The sequence below is a fragment of the Manacus candei genome, unplaced genomic scaffold (assembly GCF_025592945.1).
Source record: "Manacus candei isolate 608988 ecotype Guabito, Panama unplaced genomic scaffold, ASM2559294v1 h1tg000014l, whole genome shotgun sequence".
Taxonomy (NCBI): Eukaryota; Metazoa; Chordata; class Aves; order Passeriformes; family Pipridae; genus Manacus; species Manacus candei.
In genome coordinates, this window is record NW_026138062.1 from 24,938,352 (window position 1) to 24,961,075 (window position 22,724).

Genomic DNA, 22,724 nt, shown 5'->3' on the forward strand with positions numbered 1-22,724 from the left:
TTTAGATATGATTTTTTCAAAGAAAGATTGTAGACAAATTAATTTCTAATGAATTAGTCATAGGAAACTTTAGGGAAGATTGTTTACATAAACATTTAGATTTAATATATGATTTCTTTTGTTTTTTTGTCTTGAAAATCATACTTACATAAGAACTTCTTTTTATATAGAGTGGTTAACCTAATAAAGAACTGCCCCAATAAAGAATTACTAGTTTTGTATTTTATTCTTTTTAATAGCCCTTAGCTATCAAAAAAACCGTGGTCTAAATCCGAAAATATCTGCCCTGATATGTGTTGTATCCCACTATATGTTGTGAATATTAGCCTTACTACTCTGTCCAGTAATGGCTCTGAAATACCTCTTGAAGTTAGGCAGGTACAATGAACTGCAGATGAAAATGTTGGAGACAGTTTGTAACATCAAGCTGGAACTGAATTTATTTGTATATCACGTAGACCAGTAGGCTGCAGTGGCTAAATGTAGCTGTGGTAAAATATCACAAGATCATTTGATAATGCATATGCACTCTACAGGATTTACTTTGGTTTTCTGCTTGATTATGTTTAAAGAAAAAAAAACTGATAAATAAGTGTGTCAGCTTCTCAGAGGACTGTGAATGATGTTTTATGAACAAAGCTGTTGACAGTTGTTAACAGTTGTTTATCATCATAGTCTGACTCTCTGAGAAATACCAATTAAACATTGTTGAATCAAAAATCAGATGCCAAATTTTAAATAAGAATTTATTTAAAAAAGGAATATTTGTGTTGATTTTGAAAGCAACAGATTTAATGAATGGAAGAGTTCAGTCCTACTCAACCTTTTAAATAAGAATTTTGAGATCAGAATTGTCTCTGAGAATGGAATCAGTGACTGGTGGGAATTTGCAATGTGTCCAGTACTCTGTTCTGTTTAGGGTTCTCTAGATCTGTGAGCCGATAGAGCCTGGGCTGCAAAAGCAAGGTATGGCTGGACAGAAGAGTTGGTAGAAAGACTGTTGGCTGTCATGTGTCTCTACCCCCAAATTCCTGCAGAAGACAGGATGGCTGGTCTAGTTGGCAATGTGCCAACTCACTTTCTAGACAAAATGGAGTTCATCAACTGATCTGGACTTTTCCCAAATTGCTGGAATAAAAATAAAATAGAATACTACTGCACATGATGTCACACATCCTGCTTTTGTAATGGTGGAAGCATGCATACATTAGCAAAGCCACTCCCTGCTATGGTTCTGACATGAACTTAGATGAGATCAAAGCTGCAGCTGCAAGAGGGGTGTGGATCAGTTACAATTTTCCTCACTGAAGAATATTAGATCCCAATCCTTCAGGTATTCAAAATGCAGCACTTTGTCACAAATTTTAATTCTGTAAAAGAAAGTAGTAACTTAGTATAAACATGATAGTATAGATTTAGGGGAAAAGGAAAGTTGTTTGCTTTCACCAGAAAATAGCTCAGTGGAAAAATAGCATGAAATTTGATCTGACCAGATACTGAATGAATATTCTGTGAATATCCCAGAAGTTATATGTGCATGTAATCACTTAATTATTAGTTTGGAAAGGCAAAATTTTCCTACCACTGGAAGGACAATGTGCATTAAGAGCACATTGTGGAAAAGGGGAATCATGATGCCAAGTTACATACCTCAACACCATTTACATTCATTGTTGAATGAAATTATTCTTTGCCTCATAGCTGCTACTAGATATCTCATGAAACTAGTATTCAGCATATGAATCTACATCCTGTGGGCTTTTATTTAGTCCCTTGATTGACAAGAACTCTCCCTTAAACAGGAGATTATATGGAAGTTCTCTCTGGTTTGCTTCCCTGTTGCATGATAATAATAAATCTTTAATAGGAGGGGTGAAAATCCTGTGACCTGTCTTCCTGCTCACTCGGATTTAATGTGCATAGTAGGAGGAAGTCAGGCTCTTGAGAAGATCTCAGCTGTAGAAATAGCTTTACTCTGAATCCTAAGCAGACTTAGGCAGGGACAGTTGCCTTAGGAAAGATTGTGCTTGCTATAGTCTTGCTCAAAGAAATAACTCTTAGTAAAAGAAGCACCTTGAGGATATTTTATCTTTGCTATCATGAATAATGTCAGATGTCAAAACAGCAACTTTTTTCATCTGATTTTACAGAAAGAACTCATTTCTATGTGTTTTCCCAATTAAAATCATTGGGTTTATACTTTTTGGGGGGACTTTGAGATGAACATTACCCTAAATGTTAAAACAACTTTAAAAGACCTTCAGTTTAGTATTAGTTCTATACAGCTATCTCCATCTTTTAGAGTATTACTGTTCTGCATGGTCTATCTAACCAAAGAATAAGATTTTCCATGCTCTTTGATCTTTTAAAAATATACTAAAATCTGAAATCAAGTGCTTTTCCTGAGTCTTAACTTTGCTGGCAACAATGAGCTGAATAATGTACTAACATGCAGAGTCCCCCTAATAACAATAACAAAAAAAAAGAAATTACAACTTTTCAGAATCAGACCAGCTATGTCTATTAAATGCTCTGAAGTCTGATGTGGATAAAAGAGGGGGAACCAACAATCAAGAAAGGAAAAATAAAAGAAGAATAAATGGAAAAAAAGAATTCCAGCTAAAACAACTCAATTTTATTAAAAAGCTATATGAAGTGTCAAATGTCATGCTAGGAGAAAAGCATAATCTCTATCTAAAGTTACTCAGAAGGTAGAGTTAAAATATTTTGATCATAACCACAGTACAGAGCTCATTGCATACTTGCCAATAATGCAAAAATAATGCTACCAAAAAATCATTTATTTCATTTGCATTAACCATCTAGGTTAGAGAGATTTTGCCTAGGTAATACTAGGGACGATTAAGTCTGTTTAACACAGAGACAGATGCCAGATGTAAACATGTAACAGTTACAGAGGAAGCATATGCATAGTATCAGCTCTACAAATACTCAGGCTCCCTAGGCACTCAACAGTTTTGAAGCTAAGGGAGGGAATGTTTTTATGTTATAACATTTTCCCTTGGTGGTAGCAAATTAGCTGCCTTGTATCCATCTTCAACTGGAACTGCAGAGAGTCACTTGAGAGCTTATAAATAAGTTTAGAGCTCTGCTAGACTGTTTCTTAGATACCTGAGATGCAGTACTGAGATGAGATACTGCGCCTGTGCACAGGCACCTGTGTAACAGGTGGACACAAAACAAAAAAAAAGTTTATTTTTTTTCCCGTAAGACAATTTTTGCTTGCCTTATTTCCTTATATAATATAATTCCTTTTATAATATAATTCCTAATATAATTCAAGGTCAGACTGAACCCTGCTTTTAGATAGGGTGCTTTATTTTTGTCTCTTTAGGAATTAAAGCCATTGTTTTTCTTAAAGAAAAACAAAGCAAAGCTACATTTTTATTTGGAAACCCAGAGGCTCTTTTTGAAGAACCATGCAGTAGATATTGGGGCTCAAATTTCTCTGCTTTCCATTATCTGTGATACTCAGAATTCAAGCCAATAATAACTGTACAGGTTTCTTACCATTTTGTATCCAACAGAACAAAAAACCTGGGAGGAGGGTGACACATTAAAATCAAGTCATGGTGGAAAGCATACATGGAACTCTAAATCAAGTAAATATTATAGTGATAAATTCCAGTAAATGAAAAGGTTGTTTTAAATACCCTGAGAAAGCTAATAACGATGCATATCTAGAATAGGTTTCACTGCATTTTATAGCAGGTCTTCACCATTTCTAGCAGTGTAGTATTTTCATCACCTCTACAGATTTAAGATTTTCTTAAAGAATGTCAATAGATTGATACTGACTGACATATTCTGAATCCTTCAGCAGCTTTAAAGGAAGCATCTGCATCTCTTACTTGTTTTACCTAAACAGTGTTTAACTTATCTAATGCCTCAATGCTGATTTCCTCTGGAGGGTGTTCAGATAAATAAGATGAGGGCACAGCTAACAGAAATTACCCTGACTGCCTCTTACTTGGTGCTGTTGGTAATTAGCCTTTAAGTCTATCTCCAAGACAAAAATACACTTTTTATAAGAACATGGCTCAGATTGGTGGTTGCTACACACCAGAAAAATAGCTTCTTAACAGTTAACAGGCTTAAAAAGCGAAGATATTAGTGAAAACAAAGAACACATAATGACGACATCTTTGGAAATTGATAATTTTTCTTAAAGATATCTTTTGTCACATCAAAGTACTCTGACATCCATTCAAAAGTTGACACTATAACAAATGAAAAGATGACAAGTGAAAGAGGGAGTCTCAGCTGAGCAGCTCAACTGCTGCACATAAATGTAACTAGCAGGAAAGATTGTTCTGTATTAGGGTTGTTAATATCTATAATCTCCTCAATCCTTGAAACATAAGAAAGTGATCTGGAACTTATAGTTCTTAATGAAGGATCTAAGGAAAGGAAGATATGAATATTCTGAAGACGTTTTCAGTAAGTGTCTTTCAAAAATTAGTTTACTGTTCATGGAGAATCTGAAAATATGGTGTTGAATCTGTTTACATGTATAATTCCCTTTGCCTAACTAGTTGTTTTTAGAAAGTCAGATTTGAAAAACGTGTCCTTAATTAGCCTTTCTGATTGATCTAATTGGAGCACTATCCAGGTAGAAATTTAAGTAGTATAGCATTATCAAATTCAAATTGCTAAGCGAATGGGGGTTCTTCATAAATTGGCATAAAGGTAATCCCATTCTGCAAATCTCTTTCAAAGGTGGCAATAAAACACAACACCAGCAATCTGTTAAACAATAGTCCAGGGGACCATCTAATCATACAATAATTAATATATTACTTAGATTCTAGATTAAACTCTTAAATAATTTCTTTTTTTCTAAGAATATTTTTCTGCATCCATATGTCCAAGTGAAAGTTCCTTGAGATGTCTGAGCAACTTCAGGGATTTTCTGAGAGCAGCATCATGAAAAGTGTTCTTCTCTCTGTTCTGTCAGATACATTGTACCTCTCATGAAGTCTAAAGTATATGACCTACTGATGACATCAACCTTTTGAAGCAGAGGATGATACCCAGTAGGCTTTTCCATCTCTTTGTATAAAACAGACCTGGTGTCATTATGGTTGTCAAAGGATATTTTGAATGTAAATCCAGGCATACTAAGAGGAAAGTGGAGGAAAAGACTGTCTTTTACCAAAGTGACCAGATTTTGAATGGTTCAATATCTATATAGCCTTTGTAATTATTTTTATGAGACTTTGCAAAGGAAAACAGATAGCATTTGAAAAGCTTTACTGCATTGATTCTGCTTTAGTCAAAATCAGGCTCCTACACAGAAACCGACAGATTCTGTCCACTCAACAGAGCCCACCTATAGTCAGAATGTAAACACAACCATCAAAAGGACATAGAAATAGATTTCTTCAGACGCTTGCCATGTCTCTCTCCTCAGTGGCACCCTCCTCAGTCAATGACTATAAAAAAGTTGTCATATCCAAATTTGAGGTAGGCTTACAAAGCAAAAAGCTTAGTGCCTTCTAATTAAAGATTTGTATACTGAGATAATTGGCAACCAGTGAGGAAGGTTCAGTGGTGTAATATATAGATAATCATTGGTGGCTTGATGGTGCGACAGATGGGGATAGCTTCTTTAAATTATGGAACTTTTATATTGGTATTTTCAGGAAATGTCAACAGTGTGATTATATTTTCATTAATGTTGTCTTTCCTTCCCATTCATTGCTTTTGTTTGTCATAATCACTTGTTAACTTTTGTCTCTAACTATACAATCTGTTAATATTTGTATAGGATGCCTCACAGTGGTCCTGGTTAATGACTATATTCCTAAACATTGACGCAGTAAAATATGTAGCATTTACTAAATATTGCAAATTAGATATGGAAATTATTGATACTCTAATTATGAGTAACTCACAATAAAGTTATTAAAAAAATGTGAATATCATGCAAATTATGCAAATGGTTACACAAATTTGGTTAGATTTCAGATTTAAGAGTCATTGCATTTTTAGATTCTAGTGCTGAAACAATCCCATTGAAAAATCTGTGACACTGCCTTGATCAAGAGTATGAAAATGTGTTATACTAAAAATGTATAAAACCTTTTCTCATCTGTTAATTACTGCAGTTTTGTTTTCTTTGATTCTCAGGAAAAAGCTTTGGGGATCTACAACAAAGATTTACAGTTTAAAACTATGATTTTGTCATATTACTGAAGTTTCCCTCTAGCTTCTCAGCTAAGGACAGGGCTGGCACAGCTAGCCTTTGTGTATTTGCTCACTGCAGCCCTAGGCCAGAAAGAGTTTTTTATGGTGGAATGGGGAAGAGACGAAAATATCTTTTCATGATGTCAAATGGTCTTTTCACAGCAAATTAGAGTCAGGACCAGTCAACTTATAGGCAAACATTGGAGACCAACTTGTGGGTGTCCATTCTCCTCTTTCTCATCTGATAGGAGTAAATGAGGCATCCTTTTTACTGATCAGATATTTCCAGTTCACTGCCAACTATAAACTTAAGTGTTTGTACCTTTGAGAAGCACAGTGAGAAATTTCAAGGGCTGTGAGCTGTGTCTGGGCCACAGATGAAAGCTGTTTTTCTGCTGTGGAAGTTTCGTCATTGTTGTGAATTTTGGAAGCAGAGCCTATCCATGTCTGTGACTCACAGGTTTGATTTGCCTCTAGAACAGCAAGGCAGAGGCCAAAGACCCATTGTTGGGATCTGTGGACCAGCCCGCTGTGAGGATGGAAAATTTTCAGGTAACACATCTTTCTCTTACATTGTCTTTAAATAAAAATACATGATTGCCGTTGAATTATAAATGTGAAATTAAAGCATACTTCTGTAAGAACTATATTAAATATTCTATGTGCTCCATGTAATCCTGAAATATTCCTCCAATATTTGTCATTTTGGACAAATGAGAACAAGAATTAAATCCATAGACCATCATATTTTTATGGCTTTTGAAGTGTTTTATGCCATGTCAATATAAAAAATATATTGCCTTTATCCTGCATTCAGAAAGCAAGCAACCAAAACCAAGCAAACAAAGCCCCAACAACCAAAACCAGGGAAACTGAGTAAGGATTATAGAACTCAGAAACTTGTATTTATATTATTAGAAGAGACCATGAGATCCAAGAGGTTTAAAAATATGGCAGTCCACTCTTTTTTTACTGCCAGTCATTTCACTAACCTGAGCTACATAATTGCATTGCCTGACTGAAAGAAACCTTTAAACAGACAAGCCAATATAAATACTCAGATTGGAGACAATTCTGTTTAATAACAGCAAGAATGTGTATAGAACTATTTGTTTACCTCTACTCATTTCTGTCAAAATCAATTGTAATTAAACAGAAATCCAATCACAGAAGCAGTACTTTAGCTGATTCTTCTCAATAGAAGTGTCATATAGACCCAGTGTTAGGGACATGTCAAAGTACCCATTATTTTTCTCCTGTAATAAATATCTCCTTATAGTAAATTCAGGTCTTTAGTAAAGACAATTGCCCATTTCAAATTTAAAAAAACAAACAAACAAAAAAAAGTAAGCCATCATTTCATATAAATTCTGGGAGGTTTTCTGGTCATATTTCAGGAATTACTGAAGTTCTGAAAAGCAGAGTTAATTGCATTTTCTGTTAGATATTATTTGGCATTTATTGTCCATCTGCTTACAGATATGTACCAAAGATACAGATCTTTCATATCTATTCAAGGTAATAAAAATATAAAATATAATATTATTGGTCTAAAGCAAGTACTGGTTGTCCTTATTTATTTTTTGTCATAGAATGATTTGGGTCACATGGGACCTTAAAGATCATCTAGTTCCATCCTCTCTGCTGTGGACAAGGACACCTTCCACTAGACTAGATTGTTCAAATCCCCATCTGACCTGGTCTTGAACACTTCCAGGGATGGGGCATCCACAACTTCTCTGGGCAGCTTGTTCCAGTGCCTCACCACCCTTACAGTCAAGAATACTGTGTTGGTTAGACTAGAGAAATAAAAGCTACAGAGAATTTTTCACCTTGTTTCAGTACAGAATGAATTCTAAATGGAAATATTTTCAGTAGTGAACACAAATTCTCAACATCAGGGGTGAAAGGAATTTATCTCTTAGACAAGTCAGTGTGAACTCTATGCATACATTCATAGGCAGATCCTTTTCCTTGTAATGTGAAACAAGGGTCATCAAAGATGTGCATTACTATTAACTCTGTAATGCACTGAAGAATAGAGTGTGAAACAACATGCCTTCAAAAAAAAAGGCAGCATACATTTTGAAATGGCTCCTGCGGTGGGTTTTTATTTGGACTTTTTAGTTAATAGTTGTTCCAGTCAACTGAGTCAGCCAACAAACCATCCCTGACAATTAATGTTTATTTTTTAGCTTCCATATTTATAGAAAGAAAGAAAAAAAATCAGAAAAAGGTGTTTATGCAATGGTAAAAGCTAGATGTCACCTGTTGAAAGAACAAAAAGGAGTAAGTAAGATATCTGAAAGACAAGCTTTCCCAGCACAATAAAAAATAACAAAAGTTACTGACATTTTTAAATAGTCAGTGTTATTCACGTAGTTATCTAGCCATATTCTTATTTAACCTTTACCAATGAACATATGGTAATAAAAAGCTACATTTTGTGAGTGAAACATTTAGAAAAGAATGGACTTGAATGACCATCTACCTGACCAGATCTTACAAATGGTAATGTTCCTAACTCTGTCTTGTTTAACTTCAAATACAATTTGATAAAATAATTTACAGGTTTTGTGAGTAATATGATGGTATAGGACTAGGTGTAGATCTAGGTCTACATCTAGGTATATATCCAGACTTGTGTATAAGGGAAATCAGATTTTAAATATAGATAGATACATTTATTTACATAAATATATATAAAAATATATACTTATATGTGCATATACATATATTTATATGTATATACATGATTTTCCATATAAAAAAGTCTGGACATTTACTATTAAGCTATATGGAGTACTTTGATACAGAGTATAGTGTTCTTCATCTTATAAGCATAAGACATTAAATATTTCTTGAAAATGTTTGCATGGTGATGTTTACTTTTCATTTGTTTTTCTGCTTTGTGCGTATGTGTAATTTAAATAATTGGGGTCCGGTTGAATTAGAGCAAATATTTTGTTTATTGACTTGATTTGGCCACACTGAGTCACTGTTTAAAAAAATAATAATTCTTGAGTTTCTTCTCTGTTATCATTATGTAAATTTCATAAAATTAATGAATCAAAATAAGATATCTCCATTTTAGTCATTGAAAGGAACCGGCTATCTAAAGTATTAATCAATGAATTTTATAGGGCAAATGAAATCAGTAACCATAATTAATTCTGTTCACAATATTTATAAGGAAACCATAGGAAATTATAGATATCACACTAAAAGTATCTATTTCTTTTAGCTTGCTATGGAAGGCAGATGTTAAATATATCTCCTATAGAATAAAATATGTAAGATATGTTTTATCTTGCACCAAAAATACATATCTTGCATTGCATTTTGTATGTTGCTAATATAACTTTCATCCTATACCATCTCTAAATTTCTATCCAGAATACATTTCCCATCTAAGCGACTGTTGTTTACAGATAGCTTGTTTCCTTTTCTTTCTGTGGCTGATAATTTAGCAATTCTATTTTAGTGGATGCTCTCCCCTAAGTGCATAAAGCACTTCTGACTGTTTACCCTTAAAACTCTAGAGAGTTAGGAAAACCTCTAGACTGCTTCTGTTTATTGTACACACATGCACTGTTAAGGGTTTATTTTCAACAGGAGAGAGACAAGTACAGAGATAAAGACCAATGACACATATCACTCTACCGGCACATCCTGCTGTACAGCACAGCATATGACCTATTTTACATATATATATTTATATATTTACCTTTAAATTGATTCTGTTTTCTCATATGCACTAATTTGGCCCTTGGTGGTGATAGTTTTTGTGTTGTAGTTTCTGCTACTCGTAAAAAAGTCCCTGTTTGATTTTCTTCACTGTCTGCTAGCTGTAGCAGTCAAAATTACAGGCTAATGGTTAGACAAGCAACTTATAATGTATGATAATCAATACTCAAAATCCATTTCCTATGATGTGACATAAAAGCATGAAGTGAAAAGACACAGATTTTCAGGACTAGAGCTCCAATGCTCATGCAATGCAGGTGGTTTTCAATTCAAGGTCATTCAGTATTTCTTTTTTCTTCTTTTTTGGCTTCATATTTAATTCAGTCACTTCTATGATGCCCAGGGAGCAGAAATGGAAAGTTAGTCGATACTGTGAGTAGAAATGCAAGTATAAAAACTGCTTTAACAAATGCAGGAAATGAGAAGAGGAAAGAAGATATGGCATGCAATATATATATATATAACATATATATGCTACATGATATACATCTCTTTTACTTAGAGATAGCCAGCAAACTTTGCATTTTTGTTGGCAGTAATGAATAATGTAAACACTGGGTAAGACTTCTCCTCATACCAGTGTATGTATATGTGGAAGAGCTAAAAATATAAATCTTCAAACATAACTTGATTGCAACAAATTAACCTAATGAGTCTTGAAAATCTCAAAGCATAGTTTTTGGCACAGTACTGAATACCTAGTATAATAAACTTATTTCCAGTGACTGAGAACTTTTCTGATCTTTACCTTGTATCTGAAGTTTGCTCATTTCATTCTCAGTTTAGGGAAAAAATTTTAATTTTTTTGAAGAAATACAGTTCAGTTGAGTTTTAGAAAAAAGTCATTTTCCAAATTGAATTTCCCAGTTCTATATTTCATATGCATATATATGTTGTAAATGTAGATAGAAGAGAATTGTATATAAATATATATGAACATTTCTTTGATGTATTGTAAGATAATATGACATAAAACTACTACCTGAAAGACAGTAAGTATTTCCCTTTTACAATGGCCTTTTTTGGTGAAATAAAATAGACTGCGATGTATTGAATCTTCCCAGCAGTGTTCAGTGGGGGTCTCCCAGTACAGTGTGAGGTCTTGACACATTCATCATGGTTAGAAAGTTTTATAGGAAGTACTACCATTGGTTTTTGTTTTTTGTTTTTTTTTTCCTGAGAAAAAGGAAGGAGTAAAGAAGGAGCTTGCTTTGCTGGAATAATTGAAAAGAGAAGAGCAGAGAGAAGTGCTGGTCCATTGATTGTGCAGTTCTGAACATTTTATGGTAGCTTACATGCAGCAAGGTTTATTTTCACCTCTTGTTAAAAAGCAACAAAATTGTTTACAAATATCTATACAGAGGATAGTTAAATTTACAAAATAATAGTTGGAAAGCTGATTAGTTGTTTAGGTTTGAAAGTGCCAGAAAACTTTTACTCAGCATTATCATGAATTCCATATATGAGAAAAATATTTGGAGATATATCTAGGGAAAATCCTAAAGAAAATACCTATTATTTCTCCTTACTATATAAGTCCGCTTTTAAAACTAGAGGCTGAGCTTGCCACAAATCTTCTCTGAAGGATTAGGAGGATGAGAAAATTAAAAAAATTATTTAATAGCAAACATCTGAAAAATCTAAAGTTCTAAATTAACATTGGAACAGTTTGGCTCGGAGCACTGTTCGTTTATTTCTGCTGGATTTCTGTGATAAAGTGTTATCAAACTTGGCTAATATTAACTATTGCCATGCTACAACTAAGAACTTTCCCCTCCAATGTTCTTGCCCCATGTATTTTTTAAAATATATTGATTTGGTTTGTTTTGTGAAGTTTTATAGGTTGACTGCCCTTTTTTTTTTTGAGGGATTTGTTTGTTTGTTTTGGGTTTTTTCTGTTTGGTTTGATTTTTGCTTGTGTTTTGGTTTTGTTGTCTGTTTTTTTTTTTTCAGAGAGAATAGCAGTTTTACTCACCTGTTTTAAGCTGCAGCTTTTTGATGCTATAGAAGCTCCAGAAAACTAGATACAGAGAATTTTAATGGAGGTGAACTAATGGGTAGAATGAGGTATATAGCTATGTCCTTTATTTGTATGGCTCCCATTTCATTAAGTAATTGCCACACATATGTTTTGTGGCATATGTCCATGATTATGCATACCATCACAGTCAAGTGAAGTAAAATGAAGCACAACAAACTTAAATTTCTTCCTTAAACTCTTTTTAGTTCTGTCACTGTGTTACTGTCCCAACGTCGGGGGTGTCTTTCACTCTTGTTTTTCATCATGATAGTTCTATTTTTTAATGTTTACTAAAATCAGTGTGCAGATTACTTTTCCTTGGAACTCAAAGAACCATAGAATGGTTTGGGGTCTAAAGGGATCTTGAAAGATCTACCATGACAGGAATATCTGTCACTAGATCAGGTTGCTCACAGTCCCATCCAACATGACTTTGAAATCTTCCAGTAATGGGGCATCCACAATTTCTCTGGGAAATCTGTTTCAGTTTCTCACTACCCTTATATCAAAGAGTTTCTACCTCATATATGTGCAATCTAAATCTGCTTTCTTTCAGTTTATGGAGCCCAGGACACAACTGGCTTTCTGGGCTTTGAGCACACACTGCTGACTCATGTTTAATTTTTCATCCACCAGTACCCCCAAGTTCTTCTCCACAGGTCTGTTCTCAATCTGTCCAACTCTTAGTCTGTATTGATACTGCTGAACTCTCCAACCTAGGTGTTGGACCTTGCACTTAGCCTTGTTGAATTTCATGAGGTTCACATGGCCCTCACCTTTCAAGCCTGTCAAGGTCCCTTTGGAGGACATCCCTTCCCTCTAGCGAATCAGATGCACTACTCAGCTTGTTGTGATCTGTGGGCGTACTCAATCCCACTGTCTCAATGATGCAGATACTAAATAATGTTAGTCCCAATGTAGACCCTGGAGGGACACCATTCATTTCTGGTTTCCACTTGAACATTTCAGCCATTGACTGAAACTCTTTGCATGTGACAATCCAGACAGTTCCTTATCGATCTGATAGTCCATCATCAAATCAATCTATCTGCAATTTAACAGCAAGAATATTATGCAGGACCACATCAAAGGCCTTGTCCACTGACGCAATCACTCCATCATAGAAGACCCCTGGATTAGTCAGGCAAAATGGTGAAGCTATGTTGTCCATCTCTAATGACACTCCCTGTCTCCCATATGTTTTGATATATCTTCTAGGAAGATCTGTTCCATGATCTTACCAGGTACACAGGTGAGGCTAACTCACCTCTGTGAATTTTACATTTAAAGCCTTTTTGTCACATTCTTTTCCTCAACAGTCACTCTGTTCTGCTGTCCCTGTACCTCATTCTCTCTTGCTTTTAATATCTTTTAGGGCTTGCACCATACTTAGATTTTAAAGTCTTCTAGGAAGGGAGCACGTATATAGTATGACACTTTTTCACAGAACTGTATCATTAACAAGTATCAGTTCTGAGTAAATTATCTCATTCCAATTTAACTGATCATTGTGACATAACACAATTTTATTTAAATTTAAATCATATTTACTCATATATTTTTAGAAAGGTGAAGAGTCAAAACTGTTTACACTATTGGATTCTTGTAGATAAGCTTTGGTGTTTCTTTTGTGTCATGTTTCGACAGTGCAATCATCCATTAATCTAGTGGTGATATAAGATTAGTAGGAATTCATTTTCTAATTTAGAAAGATGATGATTGCTTAAATTTTTCCTATGTTTGCATCAACATGTTTGTTCTACTTTTCTGAAGACTTGTTGTGCATGTCTCTGTATGTTTGCTTCATCTTTACATTTAAAGGTGTACTAACAGGTTTTTGTCTAACTGGAATTCCAGGCATTTTTTAGGTACTAAATTCCTCAAATAAAATCAATATTGAACCCCTCGGCCCATTATGTGAACGAAAAATACTTCATAGTTAAAGATCAATGTGTAGTAAACTGAAACGTAGAGATGATAAAAGGATTTATTCTATTTATTGTTTTTCTTATCCCCGATATTTGGTTAGAGTCATGAGTACAATTGTAAAATAGTAAATGTTGGCCCAAACATAATCTATTAATGTAAACGACAGACGAGCTAAGGCTTTTAAAGCAGAAAGTTTTCTTTGAATTGTAGAGCAGGCAGTATCAAAATTTATCTTCTAAAAATGAAGCAAAGAAATCTCATTTAGCTATATACTTTGAAAGAAATAGAATGTAGAAATCCTATCTGAAAACATTATCGGTTCAAATAGTGTGTCACAGTTTGTCATTCTTCCAAATTGTATGTATTGAGCAAATCCGTTTTCACTTACTTGCACCAAAACAAAAAAGGGAAAAACTGATTACATGATCCATACTCATGTCTAATAAAATTGCAATATGCACTTTTTGACAGGCTTATATTTAATGCATACTGATGGGAAATTCTAGTTCTCTGTTCTCAGCAGGAAAAGTAGGGTTTTAAGAAAACCTTTTTATTTTGTGACTGTCACACAACATAACAATTATAAATGAAATGGAGGTGACAAGAATGAAAAACCAGCTTGCTGATTTTTATGAAGTGTTTGTATTTCCAGAAAGGCACTCATTGCAGTTATTTGATTTGAAAAATTAATCCTTATAATTCCTTTTGAGTTCCTTAAGTACTGTTCACTCTTTTCCAGGATGAGTTTTACAGAACAAAGCCTAACAGATTTCTACAGCAGATTAGTTTACACATGAAGCTCAATTCCACTGAGAATGATTCTGTAATGACCCCTTTATATTTCCATTGGGCTATGTGAATGCTTTAATATGTAGAGAACAGAGTTAAATAAATCTATTGTCTCAGCTAACACGTTTATGCAAACCTTCTGAAATATTTAATTATATCTTCTTCTTTTTCTCCACAATTAAGAAACCAGATATCAAGGCCGTCATGTGTTTATTATAGCCTATCCATTTGACTAAATAAATTCACTTATAATTAGGGTCTTTTCTCTTTCTCCTTTGTTTTGCAGAGCAAGAAGAATGTGTTAACTGCACAGATGAATGCAGAGTGCTTGGTCATTCTGACAGGTGTTGGATGCCACAATTTCCTGCAGCCAGTCAGGCTGAGAATGCAGATTATCGCACAAATCTCTTTGTACCCACAGTTGAAGCTAATGTTGAGACTGAGACATACGAAACTGTGAATCCCACTGGGAAAAAGACTTTTTGTACATTTGGGAAAGACAAGAGAGAGCACACTATTCTCATTGCCAATGTTAAACCTTACTTAAAAGCCAAACGTGCCCTGAGTCCTCTGCTTCAGGAGGTTCCCTCAGCATCGAGCAGCCCAACCAAGACATGCATTGAGCCTTGCACCTCAACAAAAGGACCACTGGATGGTTGTGAAGTGAAATCAGGAGCCTTGGCTGAACCCAGCAGCCAGTACTTGTCAACTGACAGTCAGTATCTATCGCCCAGTAAACAGTCAAAAGACACTTCCTTCATTGCATCAGATCAGATGGCTAGGGCCTTTGCAGATGTACATTCCCGAGTGAGCCGAGACTCGAGTGAGATGGACTCTGTTCTGGAGCAGTTAGACCGTTCAGCCCGGGATCTAGGCAGGGAGTCGGTGGATGCCGAGGAAGTTGTGAGAGAAATAGACAAGCTCTTGCAGGACTGTCGGGGAAGTGACCCTGTGGCCATCAGAAAGTGAGGGGGAAAATGGACAGGCTGACAGTTTGGTTCTTCTTCTGCTGATTAAAAGTAAATAAATAAATAAATCCCCTGCTTGTAACAGAATTAACAGGAATGAAGGAAGACCAATGCTGCTTTAAGGTTTTGAGTGAACATCTGAAGTGCCCACAAGTATGTTCTTTTCACTGCTCTTTCTTTTTGACAGATAACACTGGTTTCATTTTGACCAAACTTTCATTAGGACAGAGTCAAGTACACCAAGAATAAAATGAAAGAAGGAAAGACAGTGCCATTTTGACAATCTGATAGGAAGGTGTGAGAAAGATGGAGTGGAAATATGTGTGATACTTTAAGACTGTCCTCAAATAGCTGATGCTGACTTTACTGTTTACGTATAAACCCCAAGAAAAAAAGGGTTGAATAATGCTGATCTGTGGTGGATTTCCAGCAGTCACCACAGGCTTCTATTGAAAGTCCTATAAAGAGTTATTGTAGTAGTCCAAGTGACATCAAACATTAACATTCATTTGTGGTAAATATTTATGTACAAAGTTATCTGCCACAAATATGGGAAAGAAAAAAAAGAACAATAAAACAGAAAGAACCATTCCAGAACATTATTCAAGGAAACATATCCTAATCATTAATGAAACACTTCATATCATATTAAGGTTAAGTGTAAAATGATATAGTCCATCTTGTCCTGCACACACATAAGCTAACTCACTTGATAAAAAAGAAAAAAAATTAATATCTATTTAGCTTTTTAGTGTCCAACAAAGCTATAAATAGTTAGTGATAAGTTTAAAAAAAAAAGGAAGTAAAATAAAGTTTGAAAAAAAATAGAGTTACCTTAAGGGTAATACAGAAAAGAAATTAACATTATTAACACTTTTTTATTCATTTGTGGACACTAAAATAGCTCAGGAGGGTGAAAATGTCTTAGACATCCACAAAAATCACATGGTCATTTAAATGTGCAAATGTAAGAAAATTCAGTGTGTTTACATCAAATGACATATTTTTATTGATTTATTGCAGATTCAGTGCATATGAGCCAAATTGTTGAGTGTATAAGAGCTATATTGTGTATTTTATTAAATTAATATATAGTTGTGTTGCAAAAATATTTGGGCTTATATTGTAAATGGCAAGTGTTGCCTCGGTAGCTGTCGAACTCTATGAGTTTTGTTTTTTCCTGCTTCCTTTTCCCCATGGAATATGGGAAGCAGCGCCTCAGAGCAAAGTCTCTTGTTTAATGTATGGTCTACGAAGTACTGCAGTACATAATCTGTTCAAAATGTGTTTGAGTGAGCTGATGGAGCTAACTGAACAGCCTACAAATACATCCATCAGTCATGGTTATGTGCAAGTCCTTGTAGAAGCTTCTATTGCAAACCCATGTGTAATAACAAAAGTTACACTCGAGCCAACAGCTGGAACCTCCTTGTTTTTTTTTTTTTTTTCAAACACATGCAGCCAGCCTGTTTAATGTAGGATATTTGATTGACTTCCTCAGAGATGACACCATTTCCAAAGCTTTGGTATAAAATTCATAGAACTGAAAAACGTTTCAGTACCAATATGGCATAAGGAGAATTTCATCTGATTCTTCAGAATATGCAATTGCTTACTGCAGTTCTAGATAAACACTTGTTATTTTGGGGGGTGGTTTTAGTTTGATTTTCACTTGAATAGTATTTTCAGATAACTTGGTATATAGTTTCTACTTTTTATTATTTTTTTTCTAAGAGTGTTTTTATTGCATTTGAAAAACTCAAAATTACTTTCAGGTATAACTTAAAAAACAACACACATTCAAAATGAACTTGTACAGAACAAGAACAAGCAGAAGAATAAAATTACTAGCTCAGGATATATACTTCAGATAGTCTGTTGAAAATATCACTATGGCACATTGTTAAAAAGTTAGGTATTGGGTTTATTAAATTTAATCTGTACTATAAAAAACACTTATAAAACAGATTGTCACTCTAAAATACCATAAGCCATAGTCTGTATCCGTTCAAGAAAGAAAGTTGACCCAACAGCCTATTTTGGTTTTGGGATTGCATTTAAATGGTGATTCTTAGCTAGTTAGTCCTACAATGAATTGTCTTTGGGAGACAACTGTTCTAGTTTGCTTTTAGCTCCTCCTATTAAAAAAATCCATTATTACATGTAAGAAAAGGATCTTGTACATGTCTTATCAAGCTACTCTCCATGTTTTGGACAATTTATGTATCTAAAATGTGGTGTTGTCTGTGTTATATAATTTTATTTTTTTGGCCAGGAGACCTGAGATTGGTTTTGCTTGATAGCTTGATAGCTTGAAATTCCATTGTGGAGAGGATTTCTTATTGTTTGATTGATCTTTTATACGTATTTTCGTGGTGCCCATCACTTCAGTGTCTGTGCACCAAATCTTTAGCTCTGCCGGTGAGATCCATTATTCAGCAAAATCTAAGCCAACATGTAAATGCAGTCAAGTGATGGAGATTTGTGTATTTTATAAATGATTTTAACACTGAATAACCAATTGTACAATTCATGTATGTTTCTGAAGACATAAAACCACAACATTCTGAGAAAGGGCTGTGCCAATGTAAGAGGAATTTACCTTAAGGCTCTCTGTCACTAGTGATTTACTAGCTTTAGCTGTTTAACACATTATCTGTATTTAGTAGTGATTATTTATTTACCAGTCTGAGGTAATTCAGAATTCATGACTCACAGCTTTATAGAAGAGTTTAGGAAACCTTGCTTTTATTTAATTTGGCTTATGACTGCCTTGTGTTGTAGAACTCTGGCATACTGCTTCCAGTAAGGATATCCCAGGTTAAAAACTCTATTTCACAATTTAGAATGGATGTATAATGAACCAATAAACCAGTAAAGCTTATACAATGTGAGTTTTGCTGGTTCAGTCAAAATTAACATGATTGTGTGTGAAGGACATACTGCACACAAAAGAATTTAAAAAGTGTTTTTTCTCCATGGTATCTTTAGTATCACCATTGGAGAAAGAGGCAGCAATGAAAGATAAAATTTTGGAGTTATTTCACTCATTTCTTACATATATGCTTTATAAGATTAGGAGAAAATATCCGCCACATCATTATAAAGAGAATGTTGGAGTTAAGGGAGGCAAGTTAAGCAACTAATAAATTTGTACTGTACACTGTGAATAACAAATAAGGCATTCTATATCTTTTTCTAATTAACAAAAACCAGAAACTGGGAGTTCCTTATACAATTGGCCAATCAAATCGGAACTCAAAATCAGACCTTTTTTTCCTTTTTTTTTTTTTTTAATTGGCATATTTATCAGGAGATTCTCCTGAACTATGATTTGCCACTTAAGAATAGACATTTCCCAGTCCAAGTTACCCTAGAAGTCAAACGTTGCTCATAGTGGAGCAAGATGCATCATTCAAACAAGTTTTCATGCTGCTTGCTGTCAAATGAAAGGGCAATTGCTGAGGTCAAGTAGGAGTCTGAAGCCTAGCATAACATGCACATGCTCATTATTGTTTAATTACTTTCTTTTCACATCAGGTAGTGATTACTATTGCATTAATTTAAATGGGAGTTTTGGCTATCAAGATTTGTTGATTTGAAGTGTAATTGAATGAAATCCGATTAAGGTTTTGACTTCTCTGGCCCAATTGTGATACAGGTTGGCATTCTCATTTATCAGCCCCTGTCTCCCCATATGGCTCAAAGTTGCACCAATGACTGGTGAATGACACAAAAACCCCCAAACAAAAGCAGCATACATTGTATGGATTTTCTCAACCGCTATTGTTTAATGGCTGTGTTTAATGTGACCTATCTGGAAAATGAGGACTACGAATAAAAAGCAATTACTAATAGTGGTGTTGCCTGCTTTTACATTCATTAACACAGAAGAAATGTGTTAAACACTGCATACCACAGGGAGCCTGATGGTAATTACTTTGGAAAAGCAACTTGTGGCGATGCGGCTGTTACAGCTAGTTATCAGTTTGCCAAAAAAATGACAGTTCCTGCTTCATTTATTAGAAATGTGTAACTGTTTTCTCTCAACAGGAAAGTGGTGAAGAGTTTTCATCAAGCTGGGTAGGTTTATCTTTTAAGCAGCTGATGCACTGAATCCCTACAGGCTGTTGTTTGCTCATAGAAACATGGAGCTGAATAAAGGATATTTTGTTTTAGTACACGGGTGTGAGTTCACCAAGAACATTATAAATCAAGGTATAAGTTCTCAAAGACTGTCAGACCAGTAGAGGAGATCAAAACACCTCTTAAGTATACAAATGGAGAAAAAAACCCTGAAGAATGCAAAGGGTTGGAGTTTGTGGGTTTTTTTTCAAATGTCTTTTTTAAGACTCTGAGCAATTTTATTCATGTTGCTGTAAATAACATGACAAATTGCTGGGAAAAATATTCCTAAGTCCTATTTTTTTCCCAGTTTTTTTGTTATAATTTAACACTTTCATTAACCTCTTTTGTTTGATTGTTTTTTGTTATGTTTGAACATTATGATTAATCCTTAGAGTGTATGGCCTTCTCTGTCTCTGTTCCTATGTGATTATAGCAATGACATACCAAATTGTGTAAAACCTGTACACCAGATTTTTTAGGGGTTTTTTTAGGAAGAGTTGGTTTGTCTTTTGTTGGTTTATTTTTGTTTCATTTTTTTTGTTGTTTTTGGTTTTTGGTTTTTTATTTTGGTTGGTTTGTTTGTTTGTTTGTTATCAATAATTAAGTATACAGGCATTACTTTTGACAGCTAAATAGAATTTTAGCTTGTTCAGAATACTACAGATATTATAAAGATATGTTCTTGTCCTGTGGACAGAATTACCTTTTTTCTACATTGCATTTTTTCTACAAGTAAGAAACAAAACCAGCCTGCATCTCGTTAGCTGGCCATCCTAAGGCACAGAAACCCGCCATGGTTTTCTTCCCTTTTTCTCGTTTCATATATTTATCTTTCTACAGACTGCATTCCAAAATCTAGGAAGCCACTCTCTGTGCAGACTCCTGACAGAAGGTACCTTATGCTGCCGATGGGCTCACTGGACATGGGATGTTACTCTTTATGTCTTCAACTTTGTGTAATTCAAAGCTTGGCTGGATCTACAGTAGAACAAGTCATAAACCATCCTGGCTTTTCTTTACCCAGAATACAGTGTCATTGATTTCCCATTTGGAAAGTAGCCAGTCTGTCAAACAGAGATTCTTAGATCTCCTTTAAGCCAACCACGTATAACTGCTTCAGGGTGTTCACTCATGGGATAAATACCCTATCTTTATCCTTTATTGAGTCTAAGACATGAAAGCAGCTGAAAGCTTATTTCTTCAGTTAGTAATGTTTCCCTAAAAATGAAATTTCTCCAGTAGAAAGGACAACTGTCTGCTGTATGCATAGCTTGATTTGTGAAAGGTCACCTTAGTTTCAGTAGTGCATGAAGAAATGGATCAAGGAATTAATGAGTCATCTAAGAATTTTCTGAGATGTATATTCAATAACGGATATGTAATGATTCAGGGAAAATAGTACAGTATCTTGATTTATTTATTGTCAATGGTTCCTGGTAATGCCAGGAACTAAAAACATTTAGTTCGAATTTTGGGGAAACATTTTTCTCTCTTTTTTTAAAGATTTTGGTTGGTTGGTTGGTTGGTTTCCTAAATATATACTATTTGGGGCCCTTTGTTATTTTTAAAATAAAAATATTGTTCTGGTATGGTTGCCCCCTTTAGGTTCTTTAGGCTGGAGATAATACCTTTTACTTGGACAAGACTCCAAAATGTCTGTAAACATTATGACATTTATCTTGGTGAGAGTTAATGGTGTAGGCGCAACTTGAAACATATATTACTGGACAACAGATTCAGATTTTTACCTACTGAGGAATGGAATAATTAAAATTCCATTTCTCAAAATATATTTTATTTAATACTTTGAAAACCAACTCTATGGAAATTTTATTTTAGTGCACCTACTGAACTGCTGCCAGAGAACTAGGGGAACAGTCAGCCAGTAATCCTCAAATTTTCCAAGTTAAAAGCAACCTTGAAGTTGCCTCTGGAAATCAATTGATTGCTAGTGTAGTATAGAAAACATATTTTCATTATGTTTGAAGAAGAAATACTCCTTAGCAAATTTGAAATTACATTTTGTAATAACTGCACATTTTCCATCTTTTTAACTGCAATCACATATAGAACACTTTTGAGTGGTTTGATTTAAGAGTGATAAAAAATAGATCACTAGGCTGGCATCAACATTGAAATGGGAACACCATATCTGTTTGACCATCAGAAAATGACATTTATCTATTTCTGTTATTACTTTCTATAGGAAAACGTTCCATGCATATATTTTTTAAGCCTTTTACATCAGGCATCGATTATTATGATGGATGCTATCATGATTTCTGCAAGTGTCCCTTTTATTAGTCATCACTACTTCCTTTCCATATGTCCATTTAAAATTGTTTACATTGAAAATTTTTCTCATTAAATTTAGACCAGATTACCTCTCTCTTCAAAGATATTTCACACTTCATACCATATAATAAAAAAATATTAATCATAATATTTGTAGGTGAGACCTCCATTTATTTCTTACAACTCTTTGGTTTAAAATTTGATTAGTGCTGCTAAAATAATATTTTATTTTAGCAATATTTTTATTTTTCAATTAAAATCTTTATCTTTTTATGAACAAATTTTTCATTCGCTATTGTGAGTTCAGTGGAAGATCCTGTTAAGAGGAGTGCCATACTTAATAAGCTGGACAGTTCTAAATAAGAATGTTTTCTTGGTAACTAAACATGCAGCTATTTCGTCTTTAGTGAATATTATTTCTTTTTGGATTTTTTGTACTGAAATTATGAGAAAAAATAATCTGATATGTGTATTCTGGATAACTAATACATTTAATATCCTCTAACTATAATATGGTTCATACTAATGATATTTCATTATGAGTATATGTTTAGGGACTGTCTTAGACCAGATGAGAAATTGTACTTACTCTGAATACCCTTTGAGTTTCCATGCTTCAAGCCATATTGCCTATGGGA

The 22,724-nt window shown here is 34.3% G+C and overlaps 1 protein-coding gene across 5 annotated transcripts in view; it reads left to right on the top strand.

Annotated features, from left to right (window-relative positions):
- Nucleotides 1–19,520, top strand: part of PCDH17 (protocadherin 17) — a 91,257-nt gene extending 71,737 nt beyond the window's left edge. For all 5 annotated transcript variants that reach the window (XM_051778858.1, XM_051778857.1, XM_051778861.1 and 2 more), the window contains 2 exons: nucleotides 6,688–6,762; nucleotides 14,982–19,520. In XM_051778858.1, the coding sequence (XP_051634818.1) occupies nucleotides 6,688–6,762; nucleotides 14,982–15,664 (758 nt within the window). In that variant the 3' untranslated portion in view covers nucleotides 15,665–19,520. The remainder of the gene's footprint in view (nucleotides 1–6,687; nucleotides 6,763–14,981) is intronic.
- Nucleotides 19,521–22,724: the final 3,204 nt, after the last annotated feature.